This window comes from Vipera ursinii (assembly GCF_947247035.1).
Source record: "Vipera ursinii genome assembly, chromosome: 2".
Classification (NCBI taxonomy): Eukaryota; Metazoa; Chordata; class Lepidosauria; order Squamata; family Viperidae; genus Vipera; species Vipera ursinii.
In genome coordinates, this window is record NC_139513.1 from 243,285,820 (window position 1) to 243,298,516 (window position 12,697).

Here is a 12,697-nt window from a genome sequence, read left to right on the forward strand (position 1 = left end):
TTTATTAAAATAAAGTTGATAAAAATCCAAAAAATCCAATTTAAATAAAAGAAATCTGATTTTTTTTAAAAAACAACAACAACAACATTGATTATTATCCACCCTGGTTTAAATGGCTTTTTGTCAAGTGGAATCCATTCTATGACTGCCTTGGTCCACCTGCCATCAGTTGTTCTTACTATGTGACCAGCCCATTTCCATTGCAATTCTTTTACTCTCTTCATTATATTTTGTTGTTCTCTAATCCATGTGCAAGTCATTCTATCTTGTCTTGTAATGCTAAGCATATACAGTATCTTTCCATAGCTGTTTCTGCATCTCGTAACTTTTGTATTAATTGTGAGTTTAGTGCTCATGTTTCAGTGGCATATGTTAGAGCAGGTAGCACACACTGATTGAAAACTTTTCTCTTCAAGCATAGGGAGAGGTTCTTGAAAATTATGCTTAGCTTCCTGAATGCCTGCCAACCACATTTAACAAGCCATTCAATTTTCTTTATTGTATCATCTGACAAGATTTATTGTATCATCTGACAAGAGTCAGCGACTCTTGTTCCATTGGACAGCCCTGGGGTTTCAGGTGTTGGATCCCTTCCATTACCCCTCCAGTTGCGACCCCAGGTGTTGCGTTGATTGCGGTTTCCAGCTCTCTCCTCCCTTAGTGAGCTCAGGGTTGCTTTCATCAAATCAATAGCTTTTTTCAGAATCCGCTCTTCCTCACTGGCGTGCAGGGAGTTCTCCATATCTTGCCTCCATTCCGGTTGGTGGTCGCTTCGTCTCAGGGTCACTTCTCCCGAAGCCTTTCCTCACTCGCTTTTCCTTCCAACGCCCATCGACCACCGGGGTTTTCGTTCGTGCCGCTCCACCGTTTCCTCCCAGGAGAAATATGACGCTTCAGCTTCCCACTGTTTCTGGGAATTCAGCTGGGAGGAAGACTCCTTCTCCATGGGGCTTCCCTCCTCTCTTGCTTCATCGTCAGACATCATATTTATTTGCAAAGTCCCCCGGTAAGGTTTCTCCTTCCAGGTTGACTTTCAGTGCAAGTCCTGTCTAATGTCAGGACCCACCCCAAACCACATCTTAGGAAGACAAAACTCTTGGACTCAAATCTTAGTCCAAAAGAAATCTTTACTATGACATGCTTGGTTGTAGGAATACAAGACAGGACTTAATATTGTACTACAAACTAAACCTTTATAAAGAGTTACCGGTTCAACCCCCCCTTAAACCCATTTGGTCAGTCCCCAATCATTTACCTCGTCTCATCCCTCTCATGGGAAAAAGGAACTTAGGACCTTTTATGTTTATTGCTCTCTTCCGTGACACAAGCCAGATGCTCCTACCCCTTTTGTTTCCCCAGTTCAAAAGGCTTCTCTTTTCCTTTGAAATGCCTAATATAGGCTCAATACACATCCGTTCCCTCCTCCTCCGGAGATGGCAGGATCCATGGAATAATGTTTTAAACATACATTTATGAATATGATACAAATGGATTCTGACAGGTATCTGTTGGCCAATGTATATATAGTGGTGTACTACATCTAGTTCTTTTCTAGAAATTTTATTAAACATAACCTGGCTCTTTTTCAGGTTTATTTTTAAGCCTGCTGCTTAGGTTCTTCTGCTTTGTGTAGCTCTTGTATATGTCTTTGTAGCTCTTCTGTGTCTTGGGAGAAGAGAGCAACAGCATCTACAACTCTTAAGTGATTTAAATAGGAGCCATTGATTTTTATTCCATCTTTTCCCTAGTCTAGTTTGTGAAATGTGTGACTTTAATGCAAGAATAGGAAGAACAATAAGTGGAGAAAAAAACCCACCTGGTATGGAAGTGGTGAACAAGATAATAGAGGTGACAGACTAGTAGATTTTGCTGAAGGACAGAAACTTTATACCAAGAACACATTATACAAGAAAAAAAGCTAGCAGAAAATGGACATGGAAGAGTCCATCTGGGTACACAAGTGAAATTGACTACATCATGTCAAGTAATAAAACCATATTCTGCAATTGTTAAAACCAATTGTTTTAACGTTGGAAGTAGCCATAGAATGGTAAGAGCTAAAGTGATGATAGAATGTCACAAAAGAGTGTATGAAAATGATAAAGATATCATAAAAAACAAAAATGAAGAATGATAACACTGATTTTGAGATTAATCTATCAAATCGCTTTGCTTTATTGCAAGATTTGGAAGAACATTATGGACCATAATGAATAAATAGTCAAAAACATCCTTGAATCTGCTATATCTATAGCGCCACCAGAAAAACGCTTTGTACTGTCAAAAATATCTGATGAAACTATTGATTTAATGAAAAAACTACAGAATGAAGAATACTGGAAGTTTCACTAATATACTGGATTACGTTGACCTTTACAAGACCATAAGAAAACGTGCCCAAGAAGAAATGCCTCAGTTTAACATGAAGCTTGTGAAAAATGGCATTTGAACAAAACAAAGGGATTAATAGAGCAAAATGCAAGTTTATAAATACAAGAAAGCTTTTGCATTAAAACATGAAGATGGCTCTGTATGTAGAACAAGGCAGGAAATGTTAGAAATAATTGGAAAATTTTATTCAGAACTATACAAAGATCAAGATCACTCAAAAGTAACAACAGCCATGAAAGAGGAAATGCCAGATATCTTAGTGGAGGAAGTATCAAGTGCCATAAAATCAATGAAAAATGGCAAAGCTTCAGGAAATGACTGTGTTACAGCTGAAATGCTGAAAGCTGATGGTCACAGTTTATACAAGATACTAGCAAAACTATACTCAAGATGCCTCAGAGAAGAAAAAATACCCGATGCTTGGAAAAATGCTGAAGTGATTCTTATACACAAGAAAAGGGCCCAAGATGATTTAAAGAACTATCGCCCAATAAGCCTTCTTTCAATCATCAACAAGTTTTAATAATAAACCTCCAAGTGGCCTCAACAATTCTCTAAAAGAATGCACAGCTATCTGCAAGGAATATAAATACTTTCATTACACCATCCAGTCAAAGCTGAAGAAGCTTCTTGGAGGAGAAGCAAAATGTCTTCAGTGAAAAACAAGAAAGTCCAGTTGCCTCTTGAAAAGGCACTTTTGGGATTTTTCCCATTAGCTTCTCCTGCCATTGGATTGTATTTGGCAAGGCTCTGAGGTTATTAAGATCCAGTTTATTAAAAACCAAGATACCTGCCTGACTATAGTTAAATTTATTTTCTCCTAACCTCAGAAACTTGCATTACACAATTGCTTTCCCAAAATTCTCCTGCATTTTCATTCCTCAACCAAGTCTTCCCTGTTGATTAATATCAAGTCAAAGATGTGTCTTCTTTCATCTTTTGAAAGAGAAAATTGTCAGGAAAAAAGGCAGGAAAAAGATGAGGCTTGAAAGAAGTTAACTCCGAAAAAGCCTCTGGATAATTAAAGTTCACTATCGCTTTGTTCCTTTTAAAAGGTATTTTGCAATAGCAAAATGGGCATTAATATCATGAATTCGATAGTGTGAACACACAAATGGAGAAAATCCTGTAATAATTGATTGAACAAAGTAAAAGAAGAATAACAGCAGATAGATAGATAGATAGATAGATAGATAGATAGATAGATAGATAGATAGATAGATAGATAGATAGAGATAGATGATAGATAGATGATAGATAGATAGATAGATAGATAGATAGATAGATAGATAGATAGAGATAGATGATAGATAGATGATAGATAGATGATAGATAGATAGATAGATAGATAGATAGATAGATAGATAGATAGATGATAGATAGATGTGTATGAGAGAGAGCTAGAGCAACAACAGAAGAAATGTCAACATTCAGCTGAGCAACATGCATAAGAATAGAATTGCTTGTTCTTTTAGCTGTCAGGAGCCTCTCCTTGTCAAAAGTGACGGTGAATATGATATATTCACTGTTATATATTTGCAACTCTTTTTCTAGGAATCAGGCCTATGCTGAAGCTCATCCCAGAGAAGGCTTTCAACTATTAAATACTATATTATTACCATTATTCATATTTCTATTTAAGCAGATTTATCATTTGTATTTATCACCTACCAAAGATGTATACTGAACAATAGTAGTTCATACATCAAACATCCTGCTATTGTGGCTCACCTTGAAACTGACAAAACACTTCTAAAAGAAACAGATAACATTCTTGAGCTGGGCTGTATCAGGAAATTTAAAAAAAAAACGCCAAGTAAAAGGAAAAGCTGGCAGGGAAAAGGATGAAGAAAAAGCCCAGAGGCTTGCTGGAGAAATCGAAGACTTTAATGAACCATACTGTGTTCAGGAATACAGAAAGAGTCTGTTTTATTCATGAAAACCCAGATCGAAATGGGGCATACCATTGATTCGTCTGCCATTACCATAGGCTTCTACAACGAGGATACCGAAGATACTGTAATTTGCATTGTTTGTTTCCAGAATGCCTTGAAAAAGCATTGACATCAATAAAGGCAATGATTCCGTACTGGAGAATTGCTAGGATTTCATGCAAAGATTTAGAGGTGCATTTCATGATCTATCCAAAAGAGCAATGGACAATCAAGTTCACAAGCTAAAACAGGGTCGCTCTAGAGTTCATGCATATAAATTTGATTTACAATTATTTGCTGGGTAGATGGGGATCAGACCCTGTGAAATTTCCCAAAGCCAGAACTTTAGAGCGAATTAAACTTGTTGTGTAGCTGTGGACCCACAGTTTCTGCATTTTTCAGCTGTTCCAGAAGCATGAACTTTAGCAGCACAATATAGTGCTAGATGTTTAAGGGGTTGACAACAGAAATTTAAACACAAACCATTTCTATGTTGGATACAGGAATTTCTTTACTGTTTCATTAAAGGAGCCCTCATACAGCCAACAACAGGAATATACATTCCTGTTATTCTTTGTTCAAATTTAGTCTTGGAGATATAACTTAAAGAGTTGGACAACACAGCCAGTTTCATAGGTGATAGCGCAGTACAAAAGTTAGGGCACTAGAAAAAAAACGTTTATCGAAACATTTTATGGGCAAGTGCTGTAAGTGGTCCTACATTACAATGCACTATATCTTTGCAAACCAAAGTAAGAATTACATAGAATTCCTAGCACTGTATTTTTATTTGCAAGGCCCCATTGTGCAGAGGATTGATGGGCTCCAAATGCAAAATCTAGATGTGCTTGGAAACAATTTTCCAGGCCCAAAATGTCAACAACACTGTTTGTAATTCTTTCATGTCATTGTTGCTCTACTCCTGCTCAGCTCATTAACTCTTTATTGCCAGAAAAATGCTTAAACTTTGTGGATTTATTTGGGGAGGAGGAAGCAACTGTGTTGCCTCCTCATGAGACATGTGACTGTACCATCAATTTAGAGCCAGGAGGCAGTATCCCATGTTTACTCTCTTCTTCCACCCTTAGAGAATTTCTGGATGACAGTTTAAAGGAAGGATTTAACTAAAGAGCAAGCAACATTCTAAGAATTGAAAGTCCCTTTCTTTTCACAGCTACTTTTCAAACACTCAGATTATTCCTGCCAATTTATGGTGCAAATAAATGCATCAGACCATGGTGTATAAATTGTTCTCCAAGAAGAGAAAGAATGGGGAAATAATCTTTTGCTTTGTGCATTTTATTCCATGTTGCTTCTACCAGCTAAATGGAGCTACAATATTTTTAACTAAATAGACATTTCAGCAACCGAGATACTTCCTAGAAAGCATAGTATTTCCAGTACAGGTAGTCTTCAGTTAATGACCATTCACTTAGCATCTGTTAGAAGTTACAACACAGCCCCTCCCAAAAGCTATTTACAACCCATTTTGAAGTTATGGGAACTGCAGCTTCCCCATGGTCATTCACCCGTAGCATCCAACTGCAGGATGCTACAGCATCCTCTTGCCTCTCTCCTCTCCATCCCACTCCCTCTCCCCGGGTTCCAGCAGGCCTTCGGCCTACTCCCCATGTGCCCATCATCTATCACATGCTTTTGAAGATCTCTGAACTTCATGTTGGGGAAGAAGGGCAGGCCACACATCCCTGGGCTGCATGCTATTTTCTGTAGTAGACACCATTTTCAGCATGCCCGTAATTCTGGTCATGCCAAAATGATGGCTGCTTCCATAAGGCTGCTGCATGGACCAGGGTGAACCACTCCTAAGTTTTGCTTACCTAATGCGGTGTGCACAATGCTACAGAAAAGCTTGGGAGCTCTGGAGATCTTCAAAAGGTAATGCAGGATGGGTCACAGAGTAAGGGAAGGAGGCCCAAGCCTTCCGGGGCTTCAGTGGGGGAAAAAGGGACCCAAGGAAATGGAGCATGTGGTATCTCAGCAGGTGGTGGTGGACCAAGACAGATGGGCACGGGTCTGCACTAAGCTTCTCAGGGCCTCCCTCACATTGGAGACACCTTGTGCTCCACTTAATGACCCATGCGCTTGTTTAACAACTGTATCAGGCAGCATAAGTTGGGGGTCATTTAGGCTTAAGCACAATCACAGATCTCAGTTAAACTCCAAGCTACTTTTATTTCTTGTGCCTTCAAGGCAGCACTGACTTTTGATAGGTCCCTGCAGTTTTCTTGGCAAGACTCTCTGAAGTGGTTTGTCATTGCCTTATTCCTAGAGCTGAGACAGAATGACTGGGCTAAGGTCATCCAGCTGGCCTTGTGCCTAAGGTGAAACTGCAATTTATAATCTGCTCTCTAGCACAGGCATGTCAAACTGCTGGCCCGTGGGCCGGATGCATCACAATGAAACTGCGCCCTCCCCATTACCGGTAATGGGGAAAAAGTCGTGATACGTCGTGCAACGTCACATGATGTCACGAGTTTGACATGCCTGCTCTAGCATGTTGCCTTAACTAATAAACTAAATTGGCTTTCTCTTTCAATTATTAGACATTAAAATTTAAATATTGGAAATTGTTCTGTCATGTCCTGGATTTCTGCTTTCGGCCGACCATATTCTTCATATTAGGCAATCACCTTCTACCATTATTTTTCTCTTCATTATTTTATAGGACACAATTGCATCATATTCCTCTTTGAGGATCCTCCATCTTATCATCTGCTTTGTAAATATCTGCTCTCCAAATCTTCATAGTCTATTCCAGGGGTGTCAAACTCAATTTCATTGAGGGCCGCATCAGCATTGCGGTTGCCCTCAGGGGGCCTGGTGGGTATGGCCTGGGTGGGTGTGGCCTACTGGGTGGGCGTGGCTAAAGTGTGTATGGCCTACTGGGTGGGCGTGGCCAGCTCTACATCGTTGGCATCAAGGGTGCCTATGGGGGCCTGGGCAGGAGTGGGACAGATCTGAGGGTCTCTGGCAGAAGGAGGGTCTCTGGGCCAGGGCCAAGGCAGTGGGGGCCGTTCCCTCACTGTTTCCAGGATGGCTTCGCGGGCCGCATGAAACCGCTTCGCGGGCCGCATCCGGCCCCCGGGCCTTGTGTTTGACATGTCTGGTCTATTCCATTGTCAGAAGCTGAAAATTGTGACTTCCAGAAGCATACAATATCTTGTCCAGATTTAATTTCAGTGTATGACTAATCAACTAGATTGTCAACATTTCCATATACCAATTCAGTTTGTTTATACCAAAGCAGCTGGCTAGGCAATGTATTTAAATAATTATCATCTGTACATGATATGCTGTGACTGTGTTTCAGTCAGGATTATTCTAAGCAACAATCTTCAGTTAGCTAAGTATTTAGGCAGCCAGTTAAACTATTGTAATCAGCCAATTAATAAATAGTTTATTAAAACTATATATTTTGTATCTCATTATTCAAGCTGACATACCTAAATCCTCCTGTTTAATATATAAGTCAGCCTTAAAGCTAAGTGACATCATAGGTTTATCATAATAACCAACAGCTTGGTGATTGCCTAGAGCACTCTGGCTGAGGAATTCTGGGAGTTGAAGTCCATGAGTCATAAAAGGGACGAGTTTGAAGACTCCTGGCCTAGAGTAATCTTACTAATATAGTAGGTATTCACCTAGGGCTCCTATATCTGGATTGCCAAAAAGAAAAGCTGATTATTAAAAGACAGCACTTTTGTTCCTATCTAGTTGTTTTATGCAGCCTTGATACGATAGCCCTAAGTCAGGTTTTAGCTAGGATTGATTTTACAGCGTAAACTTAATATAAGAGCAGCATAAATACATACACAAAGCAAAATCACTCTCCAATAACCAGCCACATTACCATTCCATGTAGCCCAAATCAAACCCCAGAAAATACCTGATGTTTGAAGTAACAAACCTATATAATCCCTGATACTGGCTTACAAAGTCAAAGCATGGTTGAACTGTGTAATCCAAATCATATATTCTTCCCAGAAATTCTTATTTTTACTCAAGCTATTAGTACTCAGAAGGAAATGTGTTTTTGTTTTCTTCCCAGAAAAGCCTCACCTTGATATCAAGATTGAAAATTTAACTTATAAGGACAGGCAACATTACAAGAAGAAGGCTGTGCATGAAGCTATGCATATTATCTCTTGGCCTTTTCTGTTTTTGCATCAAGTTTATACTATCTGATATTAAGTTGACTCTAATTACATTCTGTATGTATAGCCTAGCAAATAGTACCATAGCCTTTTTCAGGATCCAAAACTCCCTTCACTGTTATGTTAAATGCAATAGGATTAGAGACCTTAGTTCTTTATTATTTCCATCTTTTTCATTCATATTCATATAGTCTCTGCAAAATGGTTTATATGCAAATTCAAAGTTTCTAGCTATATTTGCTTGAATGTGAGTATTCTCAATCTTTCCATTTATTACTAACACTGCCATAAATACTTGGAAAATCTGCAACATCTTCACTTGCAAGTGTCACATTTTATCAGCTTTATTTCTACTTTTTTTTCTCTGTTTGCAAAGATATTATCTCTTCATGCTGTCACTGAATTAATATTTCCTTCACAAAAATCAAAGTGATTTTCTGAGAGCAACTACAAATTGTTGTTCTGCTGGCTACTAGTTGGATATACCTAAATATGGTAATGGCTAATATAACATCAGTCAACAATAAACAATCCAGTAAGCCTAAGTACTACCTTGCCTTTCATAAACTGAATATCAGAAGTTTGCTTATGTCACCAATCACATATTAGATTTCTACTACATTGATCACAGATCCTATTTCAGAGCTAAATAAGTTGAAGCCTTTTACACTTTGAACTTCCATAAACACTGGCCAGTGCTGGATGAGTTTAATGGGAATTAGAAAATCTGAAGAGCCAAGGTTTGCTTACTCCTGGATTCAGTTACAGTCATGCTGCTCAACTAGACTCTCAATGACTGCATGGTCAAGGCTTACCATCTTCACCTGATTCCAATAATAGCTCTTTCAACGATATCTCATAGAATCATAGGGCTGGAAGGGACCTTGGAAGTCTTCTCGTGCAAACCCTTGCCCAAGGCAGAATTCTGTCCTTTTATGTATTGTCTTCTTGTTGTATTTCCATCAATCTTGTCAAGCTTGATAATTATTTTCTAGTATGAATTCTACTTCTATCTATTTTCTGTTTAAAGGAGTAATCAGATTTTATTTGTCCTCATTGATTGATTCTTCTTATATGGCAGCCTTTTAGCTTTAAAATATTCTCAACACTGGCAAAATCTATGCAATGAGAGGCTTTGCTATATTCAATAATGCAAAGTCAACTCTCCCTCTCCTTGATCCTTCTCTTATCTATTTTGTATTATCTATATAAATCTCATATTCAGCAGTCTCTTTTGAAATCTTCCTCTTCATTTAGCACAGCACTAATTGGTAAATAAAACTTTACTTGCATAAGGAATTAGTGCAACAGTTTGTTAATTTATAGTCTCTTTTATTTCTGTTCCCCAAAATTTACACTATTTTTTTTCAGCTTCTAGGCCAGACAATGTTATTCCATAATTTATGACATAAAAGTTTTAAAACTTTAACTATTTCTTCTGAACTTTTATATGGTTCAGTCTGAACGTCAATTGTGCCTGGTGTTTTTTTATAACAAAAATTGTTTCTTGCCTGTTGTACCCAGTGCTTTTTTTCTAAAAAAAAAAAAAAAAAAGGTGCCGGAACTCAGAGGTGCTGTCACTGGGAGCGATGCCAGTGTCTTGCTATGGCGTCACCGCCTGTCCTTTGTACCCGCGCCCCTGCAGCTCGGAGCCACATGCCATAGGGATTCCCTTCCCCACAGCCGCTGTGGGGATTCCCCTCCCCGCAGTTGCCACGCCACAGCTCGTGCTGAACCCCCACCCAGAGTTGCTCCGAACCCCGACCCAGAGCTGTGTTCCTCGTGGCAGTGGTCTCCAGCGCCAAACAGCCTCTTTCCAACCACATCCAGAAAAATTTCTAACAAACATTGGAATTCTCAAGGCCATGTTTGGTATTTCCCAGCAATCTGTTACTGGAAGGAAAAAGCAATCCCTGCTGCGTTACTGATCCCAGAGAAGCATTTGCATGTATGCAGGTATCCTTAGGCTGCCATAGTTATGGATGAGAAATATTGGTTGCAAAGTTGGCATTTCTGGATGTAATACAGATATTTTGGGCTTATTTTTGTTTCTTTGCATGTTTGATATTTTTAAAAAGGCATATGCTACTGACTTAGCTTATGCACATATGTAACATCTTTTGCTAGGATACATGATCACTGCTTGTCCAGAATGTTATAAGTGAAAGGTTGTGACTAAACAAAATTTTAATGTACAGATAATACCACCAGAAATTATTTTAACCTTTTTAATAAATGTTGTTATTGATGTTAAGCTCACCATGGAAAACATCATATATTGTTATGTACCGGTATATACTAGGTTAATTATTTAAAGACTGAAGTGCAACATAACTAGATTCTAAATAATCTATTTTTCAAAACACACAACACTCCAAACAGTAAAAGTAAAGTGCAAATTAAGAATATTTCATTCTTAACAATTGTTTAATTTAAAGTGGTTTAGCTGTAATAAATGGTTATAGATTCAAAATAGTTTTCAAGAGTGTACAAAACATACTATTGTTTCTAGCATCAGCTAAATTAGACATATTACATTGAGAAAAATGTTTCTCATTTCTTTCCTGTTACCTTTATTGATTTCATTGCAGAGATATTAACATAGGAAATAAAGTATTATTGTTATCTAATAATACATGATACCTTTGATTGAAAGCCACAATCTTTTCTTCTTTGAAATTCTTCCAAATGAGATCAGAGGAGATCACATTTTTCAGGTTGGGCACCTCTCTTGTGAAACACCTTCTTTTGAAAATCTGTATAGAACTCTCCCCTACAGGGTGATCCACATAGAATTCTTTCATGAGGTAAAATTTTGAAAAATAAGGGAACAACTAATAAAAGGATTGTATTATTTTTGTGTTTTGTGTTTTCTGTATGTATTAAGCTGTTCTGAACAGTGTGGGAGCAACATCTTACAAATATCATTAAATAAATATCTGAGAATATATATTTTTTGCACTGGTTTTAACAGCATCTTATCACTCTTCATAACTCCTTAAGTTTATTTTCTCAGAATTTAAACATATTAAAAGTGTTCCTTATATTTTATTTCATGTTTATATTGTGCCAAGTCCATCTTGCTGGTACAGCCACTTTCATTATTTTGTAGAAGTGTTTAATACCAATGGCCTGTTCTACTATGTATTCTTGAAAGTTTCGTGACTGACTGGACTGCATTTCATTTTCTATTTCCTATTATTTAGTCTATTTCATTTTGATATTGTCCATAAAATAAGGGCATCTACAAAATCTGCTATGTAGACATCTATGTTCAAAGGAGAACATGGGTGTATATACGTATTGAACTTACATTTATGTGGGTTACATCCACTCCAACTTTTCCATTTTCAACACTGCAGGTATTATTATATCCTTCCTTGATATTCCATTTTGAACTTCTTACGGTTTGTCACATAATTCCCAATTGTGTTTGTAGTGGATTGCATAATAGTGATTTTTATTGAATATTAAGTCTACTAAATATGAATCCAAACTGATTAATTATATTCAAAGACTTCTGTTGAGTCTTTGCAGATCTGACAAAATTACATTGATACCATCTCATATTTTATATTTTATAAAATTGAAATGTAATTACCCTATGGAAAAATAATTTGATAAAGATTCAATTCTGTAGCAATTGAATTAGGTGAAGTGGCTGTTTAAAAAAGAAAATGGTAAGGTTAGGGAATAATTCTGTGCCGAAAAATTGAAATTCTAAACAGTACTATTTATTTTAGAAGAAGGTCTACACTGTAATTTTTCTATTCCAGATCCAAGAACTGTTTCTGAAGGCAATAAGCAAGAGACTTCCTTGAAGCAAAGCTAGGTTTAAACTAACCTAGAATCCGGTCAACCCTATCATATGGTTTATTACAGCAGAGCATAGAACACTCCTCCCCTTTTATCTACTTCTAGCTTATAAATTGGGGTTGTCATCTGGATTTCACCTTTGCCATTACCAAGTTGGTTCTTTCACGCTCAGAATATATTATTTATACATTTTTAAATCCAATTGTTTTATTTCAATTAAAATATGTAGTTGTATTTTTAATTGGTACTCTGAGCCTTTTAAAGTTTTGTTGATTGATCTTACAGGTATGTGTATATGTGTGCATATGTGGTTATTGCATGATTTTTTTTCTTTCATAGTTCAGGAGATATCCAGTGCCATTAACAAATAAAAGAAATGAA

General features: G+C 37.5%; 1 protein-coding gene across 3 annotated transcripts in view; it reads left to right on the plus strand.

Annotated features, from left to right (window-relative positions):
- DTWD2 (DTW domain containing 2) overlaps positions 1-12,697 on the plus strand; it is an 86,377-nt gene that overhangs the window by 57,383 nt on the left and 16,297 nt on the right. For 2 of the 3 annotated variants that reach the window (XM_083356265.1, XM_083356263.1), the window contains exon 5: positions 11,218-11,307. The exons of the other annotated variant lie outside the window; for it this stretch is intronic. In XM_083356265.1, coding sequence (XP_083212391.1) covers positions 11,218-11,307 — 90 coding nt within the window. The remainder of the gene's footprint in view (positions 1-11,217; positions 11,308-12,697) is intronic. 3 annotated transcript variants of the gene reach the window in all.